The sequence below is a fragment of the Hypanus sabinus genome, chromosome 29 (assembly GCF_030144855.1).
Source record: "Hypanus sabinus isolate sHypSab1 chromosome 29, sHypSab1.hap1, whole genome shotgun sequence".
Taxonomy (NCBI): domain Eukaryota; kingdom Metazoa; phylum Chordata; class Chondrichthyes; order Myliobatiformes; family Dasyatidae; genus Hypanus; species Hypanus sabinus.
Window position 1 is genome coordinate 21,370,306 of NC_082734.1, and position 27,882 is coordinate 21,398,187.

Sequence of the window (27,882 nt, forward strand, 5' to 3'; positions counted from 1 at the left end):
GGTGTGGAGGATGCATTCTATACATTAGTGCGTGAAATTCGTAAATACAAGGAGAAGATCAGCAAAAATGGTAAAAGGAAGAAAAAGCCTTCAAAGAAGAAGTGCGTAATTCTTTAAAGTAACTTGGACCTTGATCCTAAATTGCAAGTGTTGTATATCAGAAGGGAGCAAACTGAAACTAACCGACTTTAACTAACACCACTGTCCAACCCCACCTGAACCTTGCTCTCTTCAGCTAACTGAACACCCAGAGGAAATGAGATTATCAGATGATACTGTAAAAGCTGTGGTTTCCAAGTACAGATCATGCAGCTTTTGAAATGCTACGGCAGCATTTATAAGTTCACCACTGCTGTTATTAGTGGGGATGCCAGAAACCACAATGTCTGGAAAAGACCATAAGTTTGAATTCCAAAGCTGTTGCAATGCTGAACACTTATACTGAAAGTGTTTCCTTTTTTACAAATTCAGATTTTAAACTGTCAATACAATTGTGTGATACTGGAAGCCTTCCGGTAATGTAGCGAGAAGTGATCCCGCTGATTAACGAAGAGGAGGCTGAGAAAGCCATGTCAATTTTATTTAGTTGCAGTGAATATTTCTTGTCACTGGTGCCTGGGTTAAGATCTCAGACAAAACAATACACATCCTTTCTTTTGCTATTCAATAATGCCATTAAACATCTGAACACTTCCCCGTGAAATGCTTTACGTGCAGGATCAATGTGCATGATGCTAACTGCATTGACTAAGAGATGAAGATTTCAAGAAAACGAAAAATGCTGTTGTTAATGGTATATGGATATAAAGAACTTTGAAAAGAATTAACAGAAGTAAATGCAAACTGGTTACAGATGTGAAATTGAGGCTCCAGTTGTCAGTATCATAGTTCACATGTTAATTCCACTCTGGAAGATAGCCAGGAACTGCTGTTGAATTGGATCTTAACTTGGACTATTTCATTGCAATGAAGTCTAGAAATACACAAAAATTAATAACTGTACTCAATGCTGTTAATAGTAGCTGTTATAGTCTGTGTTCTGAATTATTCATTTCTTCCAAACATGGAAACTATAGTGAAAGATTGTAATTGCAGTCCTCAAATAGAAATGCCTATCCACCTTCAACTGACTGGAGAACTGCCAATTATTATGTTTCACACCCTGCTTCACATTTCCACAGAAAAATAATGGAAGGCTTGAGATCAATTTAAGTAAAATCATTCAGGATAAAAGCATTCTACAAACAGTCCAAGAATATATAATCTGAACAAATGTATCGAAAGAGTGATATGCCATATGAGTAGTGATTTTGTGAAGAGTCATAGCCCATGTTTTTGGCCTCAGAATTTGGAGTTTGTAAAATAATGTAAATGCTGGAGAGGGGGTATCATTATTCAGTTAGCTTGCTGAACCTAAGTATTTTTCTTTTTGATTTTAAAGAAGTTTAATTCTGTGCAAACAGTTGTTGTTGCCCAATGGGTTCCAGTGTCAGTTGGCACACTTCATCACATCTGTTGTGAAAGGTGTCATATTTGGAGGACCACTAGTGTCGTCCTTGTGTGATGAATAAATATCACAACTCTGTGGCAATCTCCTCCACAACTTGTATAATTTAGTATGTACAAAGTTACTGGATGTTTCAATAATGTGAGTTTGTTTCTCAACTGATTTACTGATTAATGTAATACAAAGATGACAAGTTGCCATTTAGTCAACAGCTTGGTGCCACAATTCCAGAATCTTTTCCAGTAACTTGCCTCTTGTCTTTATGTGACTTTTACTTTCAGACAAAAACTAATTTACAGCTTAACTTAAACTTACTATATGTGTGATTGAACATTGAATATGGCTCATTTCTTATTACTTGGATAGCATTAAATGATATTTTTATCTTGGACAATGAGTTTAAAGATGAACCATATTTGCAGATCAATCACTAACAAAATATCTTGCAATACTTTATCGACCAAGTTTAAAAAGGTTTGGAAAATCTATTCACATTTGATTATACTTAATGTAACATATTAAATCTATTTTGCAAATTCTATTTTGCAGTTCTACAAATAGATTACAAATATGAATAGACTGAATGACTTGTTATTCCCTTCAAATGGTGAAAATGCCTATCGTTAGTTTATACTTCAATAACCCACTGTGACAGGTGGTCAATGGTGTAAACTGTTTTCACGTATTATAATAGATTCCCTGCTTTACTGAGAACAGTCTTGCTCTTTATCATATTTGAAACAGTTCCCAGCTAATTAATTCTGAATTGATTATTCTCATGGTACTCAGTTGCCAATTTACTCAACAACTGATGTATCTGCTTCTTCAATTGAATTTACAGACATGGTAAAACTGTTCATTCTTTTAATATCACAGATAACTTCTATCTTTCTGAAATGCTTGAACAGGGCTGCTGTTTATAAATTATTTTAAAAGATGGTACGTCTAAAAGCAGTGCTGCTGTGGGCCTTCAACCCATAAACACCTGATGAGCTGAGAGTTGAAATTGGCATTTTCTGAAGTAGATCATTTTACTGTTCAATTAATTTTTACAGTATACTTTAAATAATACTGCAATCTTTAATTCTTGTTCTTGACAAAATTAAACTGTGTTCAAGTTATTCTGCTTTCATTTCCCAATAAACAGATTAAGTTTTGGTATTCTTTACAATTACTGCATTAGCAATTGTTTTAAAAGGATGTGTTTTTTAAATAATCAGTACCTTTTACCTTTGATTTAGATGCAGAACACCAGTAATACAAATTAAATCAGGCTTGGCAGCACCTGCAGTGACCTGGAACATTAACTATTATGTTGGATATGTAAAATTAAGTGCAGATGAGACAAGAATTTGCATAGTTGTGGATAGTGAGGAAAATTATCAAATTATGGGTAGGATATAGATCAGTTAGAAATGTGGGCAGGGAAATGGCAGGTTGAGTTCAATCTGGAGCAGTGTGAAGCATTGCTCTTTTGGAGATCAAATGTGAGAGGAAAGTGGCAGTAAAGGGCAGGACTTTTTGGAGCATGGATGTACAGCGAGAATCTAGGTTACAAGTTCATGGCTCTTTGAAAGTGGCACAGGATGGAGAAGAGTGCAGCATACTTGCCTCCATCAGTTGAGATGTTGAGTACAAAAGTTTGGAAGTCATGTTGCATCATATGTGTTGGACAATACACATACATACACACATAGTGATTGGGAATGCGCTGCCAGGAGTGGTGGTGGAGGTAAATATAGAAGCATTTAAGAGTCCCTTGGAGAAGTACATGAATTTGCAGAAAATGGAGCAATATGGGCCTTGTGCAAGTAGAAGGGCCTGTTCTAGTGCAGTACTGGTCTATGTCTATGCTTGCTTTCTCCAATGTAGATACGGCTACATTATGATTACTGTGTGAAATAGAGCAGGTTGGAAGAAATGCAGGTGACTTTCTCACCCCTAGAGGGATGTTTATGTCCCTGAACAATGTCAGAGAATGTGAAGTGACAATTACACCTTGTAGAATTGCAAAAGAAAGTGCCTGGGTTCAGTGAGGAGGGTATCGTAGACAGGTGTGGGACAAACGCGACTGGTAGTAAGATCACGTTGAAGCTGGAGGACATGGCAAAGAATGCAGAAACAGGCTCGTGGGGAGAACAGTGCAAAGCAAAGAAAATTTGTTATGGCTGGGGGGAGACTAGTGGGTGGAAAGAAGATTTGCCAGTAGTTGAGGAAATATGTGTTAGAGCTCTATCAACTATAGTAGAGGTGAATCCACCTTTCAGGAAGCAGGAGACATTTCAGAAGGCTTGAACTGTATGGTCTAAGGCCACATCTTGACAGCAGATGCAAGAGATGGAGAAATTGAAAAAGAGATGACAGTGATCCAGGAAAGGAAGAATAGTGTCAGAATCAGTCCAGAGCAATTTGAGGAAGTCTGTTGACAAGGGTGGATAAGTTACATACAAGTGCATGAAATAGTTCAGATGCAGTACAGAAAATTTGGGGAAGGGGTGTGTGCTGAAATTGCCAGCAAATACATGGGCATAGTTAGGGCTCATACAAGTGCCCACTGAGCAACATAAAGTGAGAAATTGAGAGAGAAGTTGTTGAGGGTAAGGACAAGTCCATCAAAGTAAAAGAAAATGCAGAGGAACTGGTTTGGTCTTTTTTTCCAAAAAAAATCGAGCCTTAAATGTTGACCCTTAAAGTTAATTGTCCCTCTGCCTCCACAGACACAGCCTGACCTGCTGATAGAACAGTACAGCACATAAACAGGGCCTTTAGTCCATGATCTCTGTGGTGAGCATGATGCCAAATTAAACTAAACTGGCTGCCTGCACATGATCCATATCCTTCATTTCACTGTATGTTTATGTGCCCAAGTGCCTCATAAACACCATACGTGGAAAGGACACTTGCCACTCACTATGTAAGAAACCTCTCATTTTAAAGCTGTGCCATTTTGTATTTGGCAATTGTACCCAAAGAAAAGGACTCCATTTTCCTTAATAATGTATCTCAAAATGTTATAAACTTCGATCAGGTCTCCCCTCAGCCCCTAATGCTCCAGAAAAAAAAACATGAAGGTTTATCTAACATCTCTAATAGCTTATTTTCTCTAGTCCAGGCAACACTCTCTCCAATGTTTTATATTGCTGCAGTGACTTCCTAAATTGTATGACTTCAATGCTGCCCAGTCTCCATCTACTATCTCTACCCATATTTGCAACTGATCCATATCCTGTTTTATCCTTTGACAACCTTCCTCACTATCCAAAATTCCACCAACTTTTGTGTTGTCTGCATCTGAATTATCAACCCATCTACATTTTGTCCAAGTTACTTATCTATATAATCTGTGTTTTTTAGTTCATTTTATTAATGAAGGAAAAATACACTATCCAGACTTAAATTGCTTTACTAAATGGAATCAGAAACATTTGAAGGTCATTTTAAACCAAAAAAATGCACTGGGCTACAAAATCCTTTGAGGGGGGTTTGTAAGACTGAGTTTCTCCTTCCATAATGGCTCCAAATCACAAAATCAACAACTAATGAAAAGAAAAATTGTCTATTAGAAGAAATGGTATGTTACTTTTCAGCCTTCCTAAACAGTTAACATGTATGTATAAACAACCAAAGCAGGGTTTCAAGTTCTTTGGATCATTGGAACCATTTTTGGGTAAGGGGAAGACTTGTACAAGAGAGAGAGAGATTGTACCTGAAATGGCAGGGAACCAATACCTGGCTGGGAAGTTTACTGATGCTACTCTGGAGAGTTTAAACTAGTTTTGCAGGGGGCTGGGAACAGGAGCACCAGGTCATTGGGGAAAGGTAGTTATCAGGGAAAGTATTGAAAGGCAAAATTGAAATAACATAGTTTGGAGTGTGTATATTTTAATGCTAGGAGTATTATAGGTAAAAGTGATGAATTTGGAGCATGAATCAGTACGTAGAACTATGATGCTATCGCCATTGAGAGAAGGGCAGGAATGGGTGATTATTGCATTGGGTTTTCAATGTTTCAGAAAAGACAGTGGAGGTAAAGGGGTGGGGAGGGAGTTGCGCTACTAATCCAGGACAATATCACAACTGCACTCAGAGAAGACATACGGAGGGGTAAAACGCTGAGTCCATTTGAGTAGAACTCAGGAATAGGAAGGTTGCTGCATTGCACTAATTGTACTATAGACACCCCCACCCCAATAACCACCAGGACATTGAGGAACAGATACATAATCAGATTAAGGATATGTGTGAATTTGAAATGGGTTGTTGCCATTGGGGATTTCAAATTCCTTAATTTAAACTGGGACCTTATTAGACGAGGGGTTTAGAAGGAGCAGAATTTGTTAAATGTATTCAGGAAGGGTTCTTAAATCAATATGTTAACCATACATGAGGAAGGGCCATACTGGACCTGGTGTTGGCTATTGAGGCAGGCCAGGTGACTGACCTTTCATTGAATGAATAGTTAGGGAACAGTGACCACAACTTGTTATCTTTCAGGATAGCTATAGTTCCTGCAAGAGAATTTTAAATTGGAGGACAAATTACAAGGGCATTAGACAGGAACTAAGAAGATTTAATTGGGAACACCTTTTTTCTGGCAAGTCCACATCAGACATGTGGAGAGGGTTTAAAGATTGACTGCACAGGGTAAAGGTGAGAGTTCATGTTGGAAGTAAGGATGGAGATGGAAAGTTAAGAGAACTTTGGATGTCCAGAGAGGGAATTAATTTAGTCAAGAAGAAAAGGGAAAAGTATGTAAAAATTAAGAAGTTAGGATCAAATGAAGCACATGAGAAGTATAAAGACAGAAAAGAACTAAAGGAGGGAATTATGAAAGCCAAAGGGGCTATGAAAAGTCCATGGCAAGTAGGACTAAGGTGAATCCCAAGCCATTCTATACATACATCAAGAGTAAGAGGATGGAACCACTCGAGGATAAAAGGGAGAATATTTGCTACAATGCAGAGAATTTGAGTGAGGTACTTTGCTTCAGTATTTACCAGGGAAAGGGGTATGGAGAATCAGGATGTCAATGCTGACTGTATAAATACATTAGGCTGCTTGCAAGTCAAGAAGGAAGTGTTGGACTTCCTTATCCTAATGAGTATTAAGGTGGATGTCCTCAGGGCCTGATGGAATTTACCCCAGGTTATTGAAGGAGTAAGAGACGAGCTTGCTGGCGCCTTGACCAGTATCTTCATGTCCTCTCTATCCACAGGCAAGGTCCTGGAGGCTGTATGCTGTACCTGTATTTAAGAAGGGAACAAGGGGAAATAACTTGGATCTATAGATAAGTCTCATGTCAGTTGTAGGGAAATTGCTGGAGAAAATTCTTAGAGAACGGATTTATGAGTATTTGGAAACCCACGTCCTAATTAGGCTTTGTGTGTGTCAGATTGTGCCTCACAAAGTGATGAGAGAGATTGATGAGGGTAGGACAGTGCAATTTGTCTATGTGGATTTTTATAAGGTGTTTGACCAAGTCCTTATGGGAGGTTAATCCAGAAGATTAAGATGCATAGGGTCTGCAAGTTGGCTGTTTGGATTCAGATGTGGCTTATGCATAGAAAACAGAAGGTGGTGATTGAAGAGGTATTTGAGCTGGAGATCTGTAATCAGTGGAGTTCCACAAGGATCTGTACTGGAACCTCTGCTGTTTGTGATGTATATAAATAACCTGGATGGAAATGTAGATGGGTGGCTAGGTAAATCTGTGGATGACACCAAATTGGTGGTGTACAAAACTGGCAAAGATGTAGATCAGTTGCAGATATGGGCAGCGAGATGGCAGATGGAGATTAACCCAGATAAATGTGACATGTTGCACCTTCGTAGGGCAAATGCAAGGAGACAGTACACTGTTAAGGGCAAGATCCTGAACAGCGTTGCTAAGCAGAGAGATCTTGGGATCCAAGTTCATAGCTCCTTGAAGGTGACTACACAGGTCGATAAGGTGGTTAAGAAAGCTTACAGAATGCTTACTTTTATTAGCTGAGGCACTGAGTTCAAAAGTCAAGAGTTTACGTTGCAACTTTACAAAACTCTGGTTAGACCACGTCTGGAGTATTGCACACAGCTCTGGTCACCCCACTATAGGAAGGATGTTTAGGCCTTGGAGAGGGTATAGAGAGGTCTACCAGATTGCTGCCTGGTTTACGGAGCATGTGCTATCATGAGAGGCTAGATAAACTTGGGTTGTTTTCTATGGAACAATGGAGGAGATCTGACAGATAGAGTAGACAGGAAATATCTGTTTCCAAGGTTGAAATGCCTAATACCAGAGGACATGCATTGAAGGCGAAAGGGGATAGGTTCAAGGAGGGTGTGAGGAACAAATTTTTTACTCAGCATGTGGTGAATACCCGGAATGCACTGCCTGGTATGGTGGTAGAGGTAAAATACATTAGAAACTTTTAAGAAACAGTTGGATAAGCACATGGATTTAAGGAAGATGGAGGGATTAGTGTTTGGTGTTTTTGATTTGCTCTTTAGCTGGTTCAGCACAACATTGTGGGCCAAATGGCTTGTTCCTGTGCTATACTGTTTTATGTTCTACATTCTATGTAAGAGAAAGATATAATTTAGAATGAGCAACTACATGATCAGTTATTCTGGCATTATAGGTGAACAGAAAAATAAATGTATACACAAGCTAAAATTATGAAGTTCATTTAAAACAGTTAAAATTTAAAAGTGCTCTTTATTTTGAAAATTACATTGATTACTGAGTCAAACAGGTGGAGGAGCCCCATGCCTTAGCCTCATTTGAGGGCAAAGTAAGGCTTTCAACAATGACCAAAAGCTACTGCCTGTGCATTCTGCTGAAGAGTACCTTTGGCAACACCCAGGGAAGAAGGAGAAAAAGCTGGAATAAGCCACAAGCATCAGTGTAAAAAACAGCAAAAAGCTTACAAGACACAAGTTCTTAGTTTGTGAACAAAACCAAATGGACGAGTCCGGCTGGTCTTCTTGTCTACAGAGAGGGGAAAGGAAATGAAAATTCTAAATGCTGTATCAAGGGTGGCATTGTAGGTCCAAATAAAAAAAATGCAGCACATTTATTCCATTGGTTACTGCAAACGTCCAAAATTGCAACTTTAGTACATTTTCATTAACGTTAGAAATGACATTATGGGTAATCATTTTGTTGGTGTCCTCACACACCTATTTCCAACTTTGCAAATCAGCAACTTTAAATTAAGAACACAACAAATGAGATTTATAATGTATATTTCTTGAGACTTGTACAAATGTTAAATTTAATTACACCTCATTTAATGTAAGTACAATGTCTAGATTATTGAATTATTATATTGTTCATTGCAGAAGATCCTGCTAAATCATCCAATAGCACCATTTCTCAGCAACAATGCTATTTCTGGTGGTAATAACACCAAGTTTTGTTTCATTCACAAAAAATCTAATTCACTTGTCTCCCACCACAGAAAAATTGGGTTACAATACTAATTATAATAAAGAACCAAATGTCACTAATTATAAAAATATCACTGTTTCTATTTGATCCTCCTCAATTGCTCTAACTCCAGTGGATCTCACAATTTTGAGTTTTCTTTTAAAACTACATCTAGAATTGATTTTACTCATTTATAGGATGTAGGCTTCAGAGTCAAGGCTAGAATGTACCTACCAAATCCTACTATGCCTTGTCTATTTAAGTGACCAAATGTCTGTTAAACTTAGTTATTGTATCTGAATGTATCTCAGCTGTCACAGTAACAGGACTGGCTGCTGGAATTTCTGGGGCTTAGATGTTAAAAATAGGTCAGGTAAGGAGGTAAAAGAGGTGGGGGTGGCATTACTAACCGGGGTGGTTTCACGCCACAGAAAGGGAGGACATCATAGAGAGATCTTCTATTGAGTCAGTGTAGGTGGAAGTCAGAAGCAGAAAGGGAACAACTACATTACTGGGGGTATTCTATAGCTGACCACAGGGTCACCAAGGAGTAAATCAGTAGGCAGATTTTGGAAAGATGCAAAAATAATAGGGTTGTTGCCATGGGTGCCTCAACTTCCCTAATATTGATTGGCATCCCCTTAGTGCAAAAGGTTTTGAGAGCAGACTTTAGATGTGTCCAAAAGTATTCCTGATACAATATATAGATATGCTGACTGAAGAAGAGGCCATACTGCATCTGGTACTAGGCAATCAGATGACTGATCTCTCAGCAGGCGAGCATTTTGGAGACAGTGACCACAACCACAACTCTGACTTTAGCATAGCCTTGGAGCAAACAGTTTAGGAAAAAATTTAATTAGGGGAGAGCTATTATGATGCTATTAGGAAGGAACGTGGGAACATATATACTCAGAGAAATGTAAGATGGAAATGTGGAGATTGTTTAGGGAATACTTGTATGGAGTTCTACATAGCTTTGTTGCATTGAGCTGGGAAAGAAAGTTAGGGCGAAAGAAACAAAGCTGGCAAGAAAAGTGGAACATTTAGCCGAGATAAAGAAGGAAGCATACTTAAGATTTAGGAAGCAAAAATCTGATAGGGCTCTTCAGTTCTATGTTCAAAGTAAAGTTATTATCAAACTACAAACGTGTGTATCACTATATAGTACTCAGATTCATTTTCATATAGATATTTACAGCACAAAGATATACACAGAATTAAGGAAAAAACTACAACAACTGACAATGTGCAAAAGAATACAAATGGCAAATACAAAAATAAATAAATGCTGAAAACCTGTTGTACAGTCCTTGAAAGTGAATCCATAAGCTGTCAAATCAGTTCAGTGTTCACAGTTATAAGGTAGCATGGAAAAAGCTTAAGGAGGCAGTTAGGAGAGCTAGAAGGAGACATGAGAAAGCCTTGGCAAGTAATATTAGGAAAAGACCCAAGGCATTGTACAAGTACGTACAGAATGGGAAAGTGACTAGTGACAGCAGGACCAATCAGGGATGAAAGAGGAAACGTGCCCACAGTTGTGGGAGGTAGGGACACTCTTTAATGCATGCTTTCTTTCAGCACTCACCATTAAACAGACCTTGACTAATGTGAGGTCAGTATAGAACAGGGTATAAAATGGGTTGGTACAACTCTAGAAAAAGGAAGCATGGAACTTTTGAAAAACATTAGGATAGATAGGTCGCAGGGCCAGATAAGACATACTCTAGGTCGGGGGTCGGCAACCTGCGGCTCCGGAGCCACATGTGGCTCTTTTACCTCTGTGCTGCGGCTCCCTGTTGCTTTGGGAAATAATTGGTCTTTTGCAGCATCCGCGCCCATGGGGGCCAGGTTGAGGGAGGCTTAAAAGCAAGGCTGTTTAGTTCGAATAAAGTTATTCGACTGCAGTTTACTGACTGCGTGAGCACACCGCTACAACGTGTTTTTATCGCTATTAATATACGTCACCACTGCCAATACCTGACACCCGTCAGTGCGCGATTTCTTTAATTTTTCGATCCAAGGTAGGCCAACTATGGAGAATTCTAAAAAAAGAAAGGTGACTGAAGAAAACAGAATGTTTAATGATACGTGGACAGATTCATTTGCTTTCACTGCTGACGAGACTGGTTTACCGGTATGCTTAATGTGCAATGAGAAACTACCAAACAACAAATAGTCAAAAATTGCAAGACTTTTCCAGAATAAACACGCAGCCTTTGCTCAAAAATATCCGGATGGAGATGAGAGAAAAAAAGCAGTTTCGGAACTGATACGGAAGGTTGATCTGAGCAAAAATCATTTCAAGCAATGGATGAAGTCCGGAAAACCAACGACATACGCTAGTTATATTGCCGCTCAGGAAATAGTCAGGCACGGGAAGCAGTTTACAGATGGTGAATATATAAAAGAATCTTTCATTGAGATTTCAGAACATCTATTCACGGACTTTAAAAACAAGAGTGAAATTGTGCAGAAAATCAGGGATATGCCCCTCTCTGCAAAGACTGTCAAAGACAGAACCATAAAAACGGCAGAAGACATCACAAGACAGCAAATTAAAGACATCAATTCAGCTGTGGCCTACTCGATTGCCTGTGACGAGTCTCAAGACAAAGGTGATATTGAACAAATAGCGTTGTTCTGCCGGTATTTAAACTCTGCCGGGCCACAGGAAGAACTGATTGAGTTGATACCTCTAAAAGACCAAACACGGGGGGAGGACATCTGTGAGGCTGTCTTGAATTGTTTAAGAGCCAAAGGAATAAAGACCACCCATCTGGTGTCAGTAGCTACTGATGGGGCACCGAATATGACAGGAACGCACAAGGGATTTGTGGCTTTACTGCAGAAGTCGCTGGACAGAAAGCTGCTGATTTTTCACTGCATCTTGCACCAAGAGGCACTGTGCGCTCAATCATTTCCTCCGGAATGCACAGAAGTAATGGATGTTGTCATTCAGATTGTCAATAAAATAATGGCAAATCACCGTCAATTCCGTTTGTTACTGGACAAGCTGGAAAGCGCATATTCTGATCTCCTGCTGCACAACAAAGTCCGGTGGCTGTCCAGAGGGGAGGTGCTGAAACGCTTTGTCGCGTGTCTGGAAGAAGTGAAAACTTTCCTGGGCAGCAAAGGGCTGGAAAAGCTACACTTCATGGTAGACATGACAGCGCACCTGAACACGCTGAACACAGCTCTTCAGGGGAAAGGACGTACAGCCCTACACATGTTGGAGGAGTTTTGGCATTCGAGCGCAAGTTGACAGTGCTTGCCAGAGATTGACAGAAAGGCACTTTGTCTCACTTCCCCAATTTGAGAGAGTTCAAACAAGGTCACGACATGATAAGTTCGGAGTATTTACATTCTGCAATCATCGCAATGCAAACATCGTTTGGGAAACGCTTCTGTGAGTTCAGAGAGGAAAAAAACACATTATCCTTCCCGGTCACTCCCCCAAGCATCGATTCATCTCTACTGAATACGACTGCATTGGCAGGTGTGAGTAAACCTGATCTTGAGATGGAACTGGCCGAAATAGCCGACAAAGACATATGGGTGTCCAAGTTTAGACGCTTGACAGCAGACCTTGAAGATGTTGCCCGTCAGAAAGCCGTTCTTGCTCAGAATCACAAATTGAGTGATATTGAAAACCTCCCTAAACCGGACAAACTTGTGTTCGAAACATGGAATGCTATCCCCGACATTTATGTAAACATTAAAAAGTATGCGCTTGGAGTCCTGTCGATCTTTGGATCCACATATGTATGTGAGCAGGTGTTCTCCAACATGAACTTTATTAAAAACAAACATCGTGCACGCGTCACAGATGACAGCTTGCGATCCTGTGTAAAGATGAAGGTGACGTCATACAGCCCTGATGTGCAGATGCTGTGCGCTGAGGTCCAGGAGCAGAAATCCCATTAACCAAGTATGATACATACTTTAATTACCTATTATTTTAGGATTATTCATATTTTTTCATTGTTCAGTGAAATAGTCCTTTTATTTTTCAGGTTGACAGCTGGCTGACGTTATTTTTGGTTTGCTGCTGGCGGAAAATTTAAGTTCAGCGTTTTTCATAAATACAAGAAGAACTCAAATAGACATTGAGTATTTTACTTAAAAGTAACCTTCAACCCAACGTCTTTTTTTCGGAGTTCAAAATGTTTTTGTTGCATGCAGAAATATAATTTCGTTTTCTCTGCAGGGGTTCATCAATTTCATAAATGCAACACATTATAGTTTGTTTATGCATAGCATAAAGGCAAAAAAAACATTGTATGCAGTGTTATTTCATTTTAAATGTCAAACGGGTTTTGCGGCTCCCAGTGTTTTCTTTTCTGTGGGAAACGGGTCCAAGTGGCTCTTTCAGTGGTAAAGGTTGCTGACCCCTGCTCTAGGTTAATAAGTGACAGAAGAGACTCATTACATCATCACTGGCAACAAGTACAGCCAGATGATAGACTTTCCAAAGTGTGAGCATGGAATAGCACAGTATTCATTCCTGATGGTGGTATAACAGTAGTCCAGTGTATTGTTTCCTCTGGTGCTACAAGTGATTTGTTGATGCTAATTATTTAGTGACTTTTTCAAGCTGGCCTGACTAAAATCCCCACTAAATGATGGTGAAGGTGTCACGGTGTGTGTTTTGTGCACATTGATCACATTCAGCAGATCTAGAGCCTGTATGACATTGGCTTGAGGTGGAATGTACACCGCTACCAAAATGATTGCTGAAATCTTCCACAGCAGGTAAAATGGACAGCTCTTAATTGCAGGGTACTCCAGATCTGGCGAGCAGAATTGGAACATCACTGATACATTTTGTGCACCAAGAGGATCATGAGGCACACATCTCCACCTCTGCCTTTGAGAAACTCAAAAGTCTTATCCTGATGGTGTATAGTGAACACATCAATCTGAATTGCTGTGTCCAGTATGGGAGGGATTAACCAGGATTCCATGAAACAAAGAATGCAAGTGGACCTAATGTCCCTCTGATACAGCTCCCTAGCTCTGAGATCTTCAATTTTATTTACTAGAGACTACGTTTGTCAGCAAGATACTTGGTATAGGGAGTCAAAAACCCCATTTTCTTAAATGCACCTGTATCCCAGACTGGCAGCCACATTTCCTTCGAGGAGACTGACGAGGAGTACGGCCACAATTGGCATTGTTTCCATTGGTTTTCAGCAGTGTTCAATCACATTGAAATATCTTCATAACTGTACAGACCTTCGAAGCAGTTGTGATTCTCAGGCACTTATCAAGACTGAAATGGGAATGTTTAATTATATCCATTGAGCTGCAATGAAATCACCCCAGAAGTAAATGCCACGTGTAGAACCAGGGGAGTGAGTACACCTGACCATTGTCACACCACCATCAAGAATGCTTACTGTGCCATCCCACTGCTATACTTTGGCAAGTCTGATCACCTGGTTGTACTTCTACTCCTGGTGTGCAGGCAGAAACTGAAGACTGCAGCACCAGTGGTGAGAATCAGGCGTGGTCAAGGGAGGCAGAGGAATGCTGACAAAACATTTGTATAATTATAGCAAAAATTATGACATAAGGCAGGAGCAGAATTAGGCCATTCAGCCCATTGTCATTAGTGGGAAGCCTTTAAAAACCAAGAAAAGTTGAAACATGAATGAAGCTGGTCACTGATATAAAAGAGGATACCCAAAGTATTTTTTAGATATATAAAGAGTAAAAGAGAGATAAGAACAGAAAATGACAGTAAAGAGGTAGTGTCAGAGGCAGAAGGTACTTAGGAAGCTGAAAGAACTGAAGGTAGATAAGTCACCTGGACCTGATGGATCACACCACCGGTAGCTGAAGAAACTGTGGAGGCCTTAGTCGTGATTCATTTGATTTTGGAATGGTTCTGGAGGGCTCTTTCAGAAGGGATGACAGGAAAAGACAGGACATTATAGGCTAGGCTACTTAACCTGACTGCAGTGGTTGGTGAGATGTTGGAGTCCATTAAAGATGAGGTTTCAGGGTACTAGGAGGCACATGATAAAATAGGCCAGAGATAGCATGATTTCCTTAAGGCGAAAACTTTCTTGACAGATCCGTTGGGAGGACTGACAAAGGAGAGTCAGTGGATGTAAATTACTTGGATTTTCAGAAGGCTTTTGGCAAGATGCCCAACATGAAGCTGCTAAACAAAATTAGAGCCCATGGTATTATAGGAAAAATACTAACATGGACAAAAGTTTGGCTAATTGGCAGGAGGCAAAAGAATGGGAATAAAGAGGTCCTTTTCTAGTTGGCTGCCAGTGACTAGTGGTGTTCCACAGGGGTCAGTGTTGGGACCACTTCTTTTCACACTATTGGTCAACAATTTAGATAACAGAATTGATGGCTTTATAACCAAGTTGCTCATGCCCCCTTCTAGCCCTCAATTGACAATGAACACATGTACACAGTCCACCTCACTATATATATTCTTTTCTGCACTCTTTTTGCACTATTGTATTTTATAGTTTTAATTATGTATTGCAATGTACTGTTGCCACAAAACAACATAATTCATGACATATGTCAGTAATATTATACCTGACTCTTGAATCTAATCTAAAGACACACACTCAATGTTTTAGGAACAGCTTCTTCCCCTCAAACAGCTGATTTCCAAATGGTCCATGAACCCACAAACACTACCTCATTATTTTATTCTCTTTTCTGCACTACTTATTTTTGTTTATATTTCTTATTGTAACTTAAAGTATACTTTATGAAGAGCCCACGGTATTACAGGGAATATATTAACATTGACAGATGCTTGGCTAACAGGCAGAAAGCAAAGAAAGACATTTTTTTTCTGGTCAACTGCTCGTGGCTCGTGACTAGCAACAGGGGTCACTGGTGGGTCCACTCATTTTAAAGTGAAATGTTAATGATTTGGGCGAGAGAATAGATGGCTTTGTGGCCAAATTTGCAGATCATACAAAGATAGATGAAGGGGCAGGTTCCATTGTTCTTTGATCAATATCAATGATCTGGATGATAATTTTTGAATGACACCAAGATGGAGGTGTAGTTGACATGAAGAAGGCTATCAAAACTTGCAGCAGGATATGGACCAGAAGGGAAAAATAGGCCGAAAAACGGAAAGAGTTTAATACAGACAAATGTAAGGTGTTGCACTTGGGTAGGACTTCCACAGTGAATGGTAGAGCACTGAGGAGTTTGGTAGAAGAGAGAAGTCTGGGAATGCAGTGGTCAATTATGCAGATGATACAAAGGTAGGTGGAGGAGCAAGCAGTGTTGAGCAAGTAGAGGGTCTGCAAAAGTACTTTGGAAGATTAAGATAATGGGCAAATAAGTGGCAGATGAAATACAATGTAGGGAAGTGTACAACCATGCACTTTGGTAGAAGGAATAAAGATTTAGATTATTTTCTAAATGAAGAGGAAATTCAGAAATCAGATCTGCAAAAGTATTGGGAGCTCTAGTGCAGGATTTTGTAATTTATAGTTTAGGTCCATAGTAAGGAAAGCAAATGCAAAATTAGTATTCATTTTAAGAGGACAAGAACATAAAAGCAAGGATGTAATTCTGAGGCTTTGTAAGACTGCTTTAGGGCCTCATCTCTAAGAAAGACTGTGCTGGCATTGGAGAGGGTCCAGCAGACATTTACAAGAATGATTCTGAGAAAGAAATTGTTGAACACAGGACATTAAGAAGTCATCTGATAAAGATATAAAACATCATGAGTGGCATAGACAGGGTAAAAGCACACAGTATTTTCCCCCTAAGGATGCTAAAAAGAAGTGGGCATAAATTTAAGATCCGATGTGAGAGATTTAAAAGGGATATCAGGGATAGTTTCTTCACACAAATAGTGATGCATACTTGGACTGAGTCATCAGGAATAGTGGTTGAGGCTTGCACTTCAGCAATACTAAAACGTCAACTAGATAAGCACATGGATAGTAGAGGTTTAGAGAGCTATTGTTGAAACATGAGCTGATAGGACTAACTCTGGGCAACAAATTAGCAAAGTTGAGCCAAAGGGCCTGTTTCCTTGCTGTACATCTTTGATACTAGCCTGAAGTGACAGCAGGATCTCTTTCAAAATATATATGATTACACTTTCAGATGGATTCCTTCAACAATATACTGTTTGCTTATTAATGCCAATCAGCCATTCTGGCACAGAAATTAACCTTTACAGTTTCAAGCCTAATTTTTCCAACATCAGGTCAATTAATTATTTATTTTAAGCTTTTGAAATATAAGAACTTTTACAAATCCAAATATTCTTTCATCTCTATTTTTCTTTTCATACATTTTCTAATTTGCCCAATTATAATTGTTGTTCAATCCTTGTGCTGTTTATTTCTTCAATTGGTTAAGCCCTATCAGTATATTTCTACAAAGTAAGTTTTATCAGCTAGAACAGAGCAACTTATCATATAAAACAATTAACTGATTAATCACTATTTTGATGATTGTGAGCTGATACATCTAAATTATTTCCATGACCTCATGAGGATCATGAGTTCTTCCATGTTTCATAAGTATAATAGGAGTCCTATAATGACAAATGGTGTGCATGATTCAAAAAGTTCATAGTTCAAAAGTAATTTATTATGAAAGTATACAACTTGAAATTCTCCTCTGGGTAGCCATAAAACCAAGAAAGGCAGCACTATCATCAGCCCCCAAATACCTCCTCCTGCACAAAAAAATGTTCAAAATGGAACAGACTCATCAATCCCCAAATCCCTCCTTCTACACAAAAAAACAAACAAAAATGGAACAGGCACATCTGCCCCCAAATCCCCCCTCCCGCACAAAAGAAAAACAAGCAGAACAGAACAGGCACATCAACCCCAAAATCAGCCACATCTCCTCCTGCACAGAAATGACCAAAATGGAACAAGCACATTGACCCCCAAATCTCAACTCCCACTCAAGAAAAAACAAACAAAAACAGAGAGGCATGACAGCCCCCAAATACCTCTCCCTGCACAAAAAAGGACAAGAAAATTCCGGTGAAAAACACAGAATATAAAACACTGTAAGACCAAAAAAAGTCTATAGTCCAAGTCCACATTTGAAATGCAGAAAACCTGGGCAACACTCTCTGGACCTGTGGCAGACCTTTCCCTCTCTGTATCAAATCGATCAATAAAAAAGGCAGTCAACTCTCACCCTCCACATTCACCTTGATGCTTCAATCTCCCTCATCGCTTTAATTGGCGAACAATGGAACCTTTAATTAGCGCAATGGAGTCGAATAACGGCTTGTGCCCCATCCTGCAGCCTTCTCACCACAAAGTCTGCACATGCTGCCTCTGTCTCCTGGAAACCTCGCAGAGACTGCAGAGTACTGAAGCACCCAAACAATCTCCAAGCTTCTGCATTCGCCTTGATGTTTACTCGTCATTCGCTCGTCACTTTAATTGGGGAACAATGGTAGCTTTAATCGGCGAATTAGAATTGACCATTGGCTTGCAGCCTGCCCACCATGATGTTCGCATGCGCTGCCTCTATCTCCTGGATTCTCTCAAAGACTGCAGAGCACTGGAACACCCAAACAATCTCCAAACAGCAAATCACAGGCTCTAACAGTTCCAGAATCACAAGACGAAAAACAATAGTAAAAGACATTAAAAGAAGTGAAGTATATGGTTTCATGATCTATCCAAATGATGTCAACAGAAGGACTGTTGTATGCAAACACCATCTTGACTGGAAATTTCTTTTTTGACGATATTAATCAAATCAAAACCAACTGCATTTGTGTATACATTTGCAACAACAGTTTTTAAAATACCGAGTGCTTACAACAGACTAGTTCTCCTGCTGATATTTTGTCTTTTTCAGTTCAGTTAGTATTCACTCTTAAATCATCTTAACTTCAAACATCTCTTTTGAAATACCACATAATTTTCTCTGTTCTTAACAAAATATCAAATTTCACTATTTGAATTTCATTGGAGTATACAAATCCTAATAAACCTGCAAAATATTTTCTCTTGTACTGTAATATTCAAAATTGTAGTTCAAAATTGCACATAATATTCCAGCACATTATATCTTATACTCTTAAAAAAGGTGCTCTAATCTACCCAAATTCCATTCATGTTTCTCTTAATGAAATTTACATTGAATTCTGATGTCCAATGATCTCACTTTCAAATTAATTGGCTTTTATACTTTTAGTATTTCTAAAATATCACTTACCATGGCTCTGTCTTTTTCTACCTATGTTCATGGCACCTCACATGTTCTCAATTTGACAACTTTCAAATTTTCTGCCCACCCTCACCACCTCATTTTTCCTAAGAATATTCAGTTCCTGTACACTTCTATCGCACTTCAGAAAGGCCTCAGAGGTTGTTTCTTTTTGGAACACACACACACAATCAGTTCTCCTCCACCAACACCTTCCTGTTTGGCAGAACTTGTACTTACCCTCAACAATTTCTCATCTGGCTCCCTATACTTTCTCCATACTAAAGCTGTGGCCATGAGCACTTGAATAGGCCTCAGTTACGGCTACCTTTTTAATGGCTATATGGAGCAATCTATGTTCCAAGCCTAAACTGGCACCACTCTCCAACTCTTTCTCTACTACATTGACATTTGCATCTTATATTCGTGTGGTGATGGAGAACTTTATCCATTTTGCTGCCAACTTCCATCCCACCCTCAAGTTCATTTTGACTCTGCTCTCCCCTTTCCTGATCTATCTCCATCCAAGGACACAGATATCTCCAATACCCATGATAAACTGATTGACTCCCACAGCTACTTTGACTACAACCACCTCACAACCTCCCTTTCAGGTCATTTCTCTATCTCTGTTCTCAGGTCAAGGCCTTCCATCCCCTGAGATTGAAGTCTTCACTCTCATCCCCTCTAATCCTTTACCCTAATCCCACACCCTCCCTGGTAGACGTGGGATAGAGTTCCCTTGCCCTCCTGGGTCCATCTGTTCTGTACAAAGCCAGGACCCTACCTTTCACTGAACATATCCTACCCAGGTTTGATCTTTCAAAAGCAAAACCTTGCATTTATCTGGATTGAAAGCTATTTATCAATTCTCAGCTCAGATGCCTAGTCAATCAAGATTCCTCTGTAATTGGTCATAAACGTGTACACCATCTACTATACTAGCTATATTGGATAGATAGATATATACTTCATTTATCCCAAAAGAAATTAGTGTCACAGTAGCATTACAAGTGCACAGATATACAAATATACAGATATTAGAAGATAAGTAAAGAAAGAATAAAAAATGTTACCTTGAACAGTTTGGGGGGGGGGGTCACTTCTGTGACTATAGGCTGACTAATTATAGAGCCAAATGCCAAGGGTAAGAACGACTTCATATAGCACTCTTTGGAGCAGCGCAGTTGTCTTAGTCTATTACTAAAAGTGCTCATCTGTTTAGCCAAGGTGGCATGCAAAGGGTGAGAAACATTGTCCAGAATTGATAGGATCTTCCATAGGGTCAGTATTCCCCAATGAAAAGGACCTTGGCAATTGAGGGGATGACTTACAGTGGACTGAAATGCTTGAGTGTATAGACATTAATAAAGAGGATGTGCTGGAGCTTTTGAAAGGTATTGTCAGATAAGTCACTGGGACCAGATGAGATATATCCCAGGCTACTGTGAGAGCGAGGAAGGAGATTGCTGAGCCTCTGGCAATGATTTTTGCATCATCAATAGGGATGAGAAAAGTACCAGAAGATTGGAAGTTTGCAACCGTTGTTCCTTTGTTCAAGAAAGTGAGTAGAGGTAACCCAGGAAATTATAAACCAACCAGTCTTACTTTAGTGGTGGGCAAGTTGTTGGAGAAGATCCTGAGAGGCAAGATTTATGAGCATTTAAAGACATAATCTGATTAGGGATAGTCAGCATGGCTTTGTCAAGAGCAAGTCATGCCTTAAAAACCTGACTGAATTCTTTGAGGATGCAACAAAACACATAGATGAAGTTAGAGCAGTGGATGTAGTGTATATGGATTTCACTAAGGCATTTGACAAGGTTCCCCAAGCAAGGCTCATTCAGAAAATAATGAGGCAGGGATCCAAGGAAATCTTGCCTTGTGGATCCAGAATTGGCTGGACCACAGAAGGCAAAGGGTGGTTGTAGGTGCTTTATACTCTGCATGGAGGACAGTGACCATTGGTGTTCTGCAGGAATCTATTCTGGGACCCCTCCTCTTTGTGATTTATATAAATGACCTGGATGAGGAAGTAGAAGTGTGGATTCACTAATTACACAAAAATTGGAGCATTGTCAGAGGTTACAGCAGGACATCTATAGGATGCAGAACTGGGCTGAGAAGTGGCAAATGGAGTTCAACCCAAATAAGTGTGAAGTAGTTCATTTTGGTATGTCAAATTTGAGGACAGAATTTAATATTAATGGTAAGACCCTTGGTAGTGTGGAAGATCAGCAAGATCTTAGGGTCCATGTCCATAGGACACTCAAAGCTGATGCGCAGGTTGACAGTGTTATTAAGAAGGCGTATGGTATGTTGGCCTTTATCAACTGGGATTAAGTTCAAGAGCCATGAGGTAATGTTACAGCTATATACGACCTTAGACCCCACAGAGTACTGGGTTCAGTTCTGGTCACCTCATTACAGGAAGGATGTGGACATTATAGAGAGAGTACAGAGGAGATTTACAAGGATGTTGCCTGGATTGGAGAGCATGCCTTATGAGAACAGGTTGAGTGAACTTGGCCTTTTCTCCTTGGAGCAATGAAGGATGAGAGGTGACCTGTTAGAGGTGTATAAGATGATGGGAGGCATTGATTGTGTGGACACCCAGGGCTGAAAATGATAACATGAGGGGGCATAGTTTTAAGGTGCTTGGAAGTAAGTACAAGGGGGATGTCAGAGGTAAGTTTTTCCACACAGAGTGGTGGGTGCGTGGAATGCAATGCCAGAGTTGGTGGTAGAGGCAGATACAATAGGGTTATTTAAGAGACTAAATAGGTACATGGAACTTAGAAAAATAGATGGCTATGCAGTAGCGAAATTCTAGGCAGCTTCTACAGTAGGTTGGCAAAACATTGTGGGCTGAAGGGTCTGTAATGTGCTGTAGATTTTCTGTGTTTCTATCTACAGGGTCCTCTATTCTACGACAGCCTCCAGTGTGTCCAGTTTGACTCTTATAACAGAGCCAGCCTTTTTGATCAGTTTATTGAGCCTGTTGGCATCACCTGTGTTGATGCGATTGCCCCAGCACACCACTGCATAGAAGACTGTACTGGCATCAACAGACTGCTAGAGTGTGTGAAAGACAGCCCTGTATACTTCAAAGGACATCAGTCTCCTCAGGAAGTAGAGGCGGCGCTGCCCTTCTTGTACACAGCCTCTGTGTTGGTGCTCCACTCAAGTCTATCATCCAAGTGCACCCCCAGGTGCTTGTAGGTCTTCACCATCAATAGTAACAAGGAGCAAACAGGTATCATTTGCAAACTTACCAGCCACATTTTGTACATTCACATCCAAATTGTTTATATAAATTATAACAACAAAGCTCCTTACCTAATCAGAGGCAACCCTCAAACATCACTAAGAATAGGACCTTCCTACCACTGAGCCTATTATCTCTCTCAGATCCTATGCAACACAACCTTCCAGACTAGCATGCTGTGAGGGACCTTGTCAAGGGTGTGCTAAACTGCATATATTTAATATTAGCCGTGTTTCTCTCGTCTAACTTCTTCACCTCCTTAAAGACCTTCAAGAAATTTGCCAGACATGGCCTCTCATGCACAATATCATGCTGACTGCCCCAAGTCAGGCCTTGCCTCTCCAAATATTGGTAGATCCTGTCACTTAGCATTCCCTCAAGCAATTTACTCATTGATGTCAACCTCATTGCCTGTGGTTTCCTGATTTGTTTCTGCTATCCACTTTAAACAATAGCACCACATTAACCATTCAGCATTCCTCCAGAACATCATCTCAAGCTAGAGATGAAACAATTATCACTGCAAAGGCCTCCACAATTTATTCTTTAGCTTCTCACAAGAACGTACTAGGTCAGGCCCTGGAGTTTTATCCACAAGCACTTCAAAGCCTCCAATATTGCAAAATGATTGACAAGATGATTGCTAGGAGCCTCTTAGCCACTTGACAATGGCCAGTAAATAATAAGACATTAGATTTAATCAGAGCAGCCACTGTGGGAGTGGTCACTGTGTGAGTGGGCCAGCATCAGAGTGGAGAGCTTGAGGCGTTGACTCATAGAGGCTTCGAAGAGGAGAGGAGGAGGCTGTAGGTAGGTTTTTCTCATATTGTTTTCTTTTTTATTTCCTTCTTTTTTATTGCACAGTTAGAGCACTGGGAATGCCAGACAGGATAGTGGAATGCTGTTCTTGCAGCATGTGGGAAGGCAGGGTGTCCTCCAGTATCTCTGATGACTACACCTGCAAGAAGTGAATCCAACTCCAGCTTCTTCCAGATCATGTTAGGGAACTGGAACTGGATGAACTCTAGATCATTTGGGAGTCTGAGGAGTTAATTTACAGGGAGGTAGTCCTAAGGTGCAGGACACAGGTAACTGAGTGACCATCTAGTGGAGGAAACGGTATAGGCAGTCAGTGTAGGGTGCCACTGTGGTCATTCACCTCAATAATATACTGCTTTGGATATTGTTGGCAAGGTGGGGGAAGGGTAATGACATAGCAGAGGAAAGCTACAGCAGTCAGGTCTCTGCCAATGAGTTTGCCTCTGTGGCTCAGAAGGGAAGGGGGAGAAGAGGTGAGCTGTAGTGATAGGAGATTCATTAGTTAGGGGAACAGCCAGGAGATTCTGTGGATAAGAACAAGATTCCCAGATGGTATGTACCTCCCAGGTGCCAGTGACAATGACATCTCAGACCAAGTCCACAGCATCCTTAAGTAGGAGGATGAGCAGCCAGAGGTCTATGTTGGTACCAATGATAATTCACACCTTCACATACCAACTGCTACTACCCAGATCTTCACCTCCCTCAGTCCCCACCTTCCAGCAACTCCCCATAGACACCTTCACTACTGAGCAAGTGAGAATGGCTCTGGGAAAAATCAGACACAGCAAAGCTTTGAGACTAAATAACGTGAACCCCAAGGTCCTGAAGGAGTGTGCTGAGCAGCTGTGTGGAGTTCTCCAGCACATTTTCAATCTGAGTCTCAGCATGTAAAGGGTCCCAACTGTGTGAAAAACATCACAAGTGGTCCCAATCCCAAGAAGGGCCAACCGGAGGTCTTCAAAGACTACCATCCAGCGATCCTGACGTCACACATTATGAAGACCCTAGAGAGGCTAAGTCCTGGGTCACCTCCAATCCCTGGTCAGATCAGTCCTCGATCCCCTGCAGTTTCCCTACCAGGAGCACATTGGAGTTGCTGTCATCTACCTACTGAACAGAGCCTACTGTGATCATGTTTTCTGATTGCTCAAGTGCCTTCAATACTATATAACCCTCATTGCTGGGGATAAATCTCTACTCAATGCAGGTTGGCATTTCCATTGTATCCTGGATAATGGACCACCTGACTGGCAGACCACAGTTTGTGTGGCTTCAGAGCTGTGTGGCAGACATGGCTTTAAGCAGTGCTGGTATTGGCTTCCCTCCTGTTTACCCTGTATACCTTGGACTTTAGATACAACATGGAGTCATATCACTTACAGAAATTCTCTGATCTAAACAATAGTTGGGGGATGGGAGGATGAATACAGGGCCTTGGTGGAAGACTTCATCAAATGGTGCAAGCTGAATCTGCAGCTCAACATCAGTAAGACAAAGGAGATGGTGATGGACTTTAGGAAGACTAAGCCTACATTGCTTCCTGGTACTGTTGGGGGTGAGGATGTGAATGTGGTGAGGACCTACAGGTACCTGGCAGTGCACCTGGATGATAGATTTGAGTGGAGCACCACTCAAGAGAGGTTGTGTACAAGAAGGGCCAGAGTTGGCTCTACTTCCTGAGGAGACTGAGGTCCTTCAGAGTATGTAGGCCTCTTCTTCACATGTTCTAACAGTAGCTATTGATGCTACCCATGCCATGTTGTAATGAGACCTGAAATTGGAAGATAATACAGATTAATACATGGTTAAGGAGATGGTGCAGGAAGTAGGGCTTCAGACCTTGGGATCATTGGGCTCTCTTCCAGGTAGGGTGAGACCTCAACAGATGGGATAGTTTGCACCTGAAATGGAAGGGAATATCCTTGAAGAAAGGGTTGATAGTGCTGCTCCAGGGGTTTTAAAAAGTTGCAGGGGGATTGGAATCAGAGTGTCATGACAGACAATGGAGCAATTGTGGGGAAAGATGTTGTTAAACCTAAATACAAAGACAGGAATTGAAAGGTTGAGCATAGTGGGAATAGTATTCTGAGTTGTGCCTATTGCAATACAAGGAGTATTGTAAGACAGATGAGCTTACAGCATGGTCAGCATGTGGAAAGATGACATTGTTGCCATTAGTGAGACTTGGTTGCAGGAGAAGCAGGGCCGGCAGAGCAATGTTCCAGGGTTCCATTGCTTTAGATGTGATGGAGTGGGAGGGATTAAAGGGAGAATGTGCAATGCTGGATCTCCTATTAGAGAACGAGACAGGGTAGTGACAGAGCTGTGTGTACGGGATCACGTTAGATCATGTGATCATAATTGCAATATTTTCAAGATTATTATGGAGAAGGGTAGGTCTGGTTCCCAGGCTGAGATTCTAAATCAGAGAAACGCCAATTTTAATATAAGTTTGTAGCATCAGAAAGGATCTGGCAAGTATGGATTGGGACAGATTGCTTTCTGGTAAAGGCGTGCTTGGTAAGTGTGAGACCTTCAAAAGTGAATTTTTGAAAGTACAGGGTATGCACGTTCCTGTCAGAATAAAAGTCTAACAAGTTCAGGGAACCTTCATTTTCAAAATATACTGAGGCCCTTGTTAAGAAGGAGCAGTTATAAGCAGCACGATACAAATGAGGTACTAAAGGAAGAAATGCAAGAGAATAATTAAGAGGGAAATTAGGATGGCTAGAAGAAGACATGAGATTGCTCTAGCAGACAAAGTAAAAGAAGAATCCCAAAGGCTTTGCTGATTTATTGAATGCAAAAGCATAGCAAGGGGAAAAAAATGGTCTTCAAAGATCAACACGATCATCTACAGTGCCTATAAAATGTATTCACCCCACCTGGATGTTTTCATGTTTTATTGTTTTCACGGCATTGAATCACAATGGATTTAATTTGGCTTTTTGACAACAGAAAAAGACTCTTGTGTCAAAGTGAAAACAGATCTCTACAAAGTGATCTAAATTAATTACAAATATAAGTCACAGCAGAGGTATTTAACCACAGGAGGTTTGGAGGATAGCTAATGTTGTCCGGTTGTTTAAGAAAAGCTCTAATAATAAACTTGGAAATTATAGGGTAGTTAGACTAACATCAGCAGTGGTTAATTTATCGGAAAGTATTCTAAGGAATCATATATATCAGTACTTGGATATGCAAGGGCTGATAAGGGTTCACTTTGTGCATGGTAAGTCATGTCTAACCAATCTTATAAAGGTTTCTGAAGAAGTTATCAGGAAAGTTGATGAAGGCAAGGCAGTAGATGTTGCAAACTTTGTTTCTTGGGCACGTGTACATGCTCAATTAGTTTGTACCCTAAAAAACAGTGAACAAAGTTGGGATATTCAACAAAATAGGGAACATCAAAAGTCTCAATATTGCTACTTTTTAATTGTACTTCATAACAAATTAAATTCTAGAGCAGATTTCATGTGATATAATTTGCTTACATTTGCAGTTGAAACAAAATGTTTCTTTAAAACACTGCCAGTTAAAATTTGGCATTCAATCTGACATAAGGATATACAAAAGAAAACAGCTCAGACTAACAGAAACAAAAGTACTCACTTCACATCAGCTGCTGGTGCTGCAAACTCTGTCTGCATCATATTCCATTTGATGCACTGTTAAATTAAAAGAAGTAAATTATCAGGCAGTCAATTAAATTTTCAGAAATGTTTCAATCTGTAATCTAGTTCTGGATGTAAGTCACAAGGCACTACTCTCTTCAATGTACAATGTTGACTACAACTATTATCAAACTTTTCAGATTTCAACACTGATAGCACACCAATTAATTTTTAAAACCCAATTTTAGCAATCTACAGCAACCTAGGCAGCAAACCTTAGCTCAGCAAAGAAATCACTGGGCACTCTCGGCAGTGTTCATTTCAGACGTTTTCAAAAAAAGCCAAGACTAATAATGTCCACTTTTAATCTCCACATCAGCCATTGTCCATTAAAAGCCAGGGGGCACAAAAATACATGAAGGCAGTAATTAATTGACTCCAATGAACAATAAGCAGAATGTGCTCTACAGTTCACAAAAAAAATGACTTTGTTAACATGAAGTTTTAATATTAGGATCAAAATGTAGTTATTTGTAGGCATTCATTGGCTGCTTTGATTCTGGACTACAAGTGATACTATGAGGAGTCAACCCTGATGCACCATTCTCAAAGCAATGAGTGAAAGCAGAGTCTGAAAGGACTGAAAGTACTGTATGAAGTATGGTAAGCCGTATTTAGGATATTGTCCAGTTTTGGTCACTCTGCATTATGAAATGCACCATTAAGCTGAAAATAGTACAGAGGACATTTACGAAGAATGTTGCCAGGGCTGGGATTTCTTTTCAATGGAGCATAGGAGAATGTGGGGTGATGTTTTAGAGGTGTATAAAAATCGTTAGCCATAGGACGGGTGAATATGTACAGACTTTTTTCTCAGGGTTGGAAAATCAACATTTGGAGGTCATAGGTTCAACGTAAAAGGAAAGATTTCATTGGAACTGAGGTTCATCCAGAGACTGGTCAGTATATGGAAACAGCTGCTGGAGGAAGTGGTTGAGGTGCAAAAAATGAGGGGCAAGCTTATAAAAGTGATAAAATTATGAGGGTATAGATAGGGTGA

The 27,882-nt window shown here is 40.2% G+C and overlaps 1 protein-coding gene and 1 long non-coding RNA gene across 4 annotated transcripts in view; one reads left to right on the forward strand and one right to left on the reverse strand.

The window, feature by feature from the left end:
• Positions 1 to 2,678, forward strand: part of LOC132383108 (GTPase HRas-like) — a 39,557-nt gene extending 36,879 nt beyond the window's left edge. For all 3 annotated transcript variants that reach the window (XM_059953907.1, XM_059953908.1, XM_059953909.1), the window contains exon 5: positions 1 to 2,678. In XM_059953907.1, the coding sequence (XP_059809890.1) occupies positions 1 to 117 (117 nt within the window). In that variant the 3' untranslated portion in view covers positions 118 to 2,678.
• On the reverse strand, positions 998 to 26,853 carry LOC132383110 (uncharacterized). The gene is made up of 2 exons (XR_009508548.1): positions 26,821 to 26,853; positions 998 to 8,477 (listed from the first exon to the last, which is right to left on the reverse strand). It is a non-coding gene; the product is annotated as an uncharacterized LOC132383110 (long non-coding RNA).
• Positions 26,854 to 27,882: the final 1,029 nt, after the last annotated feature.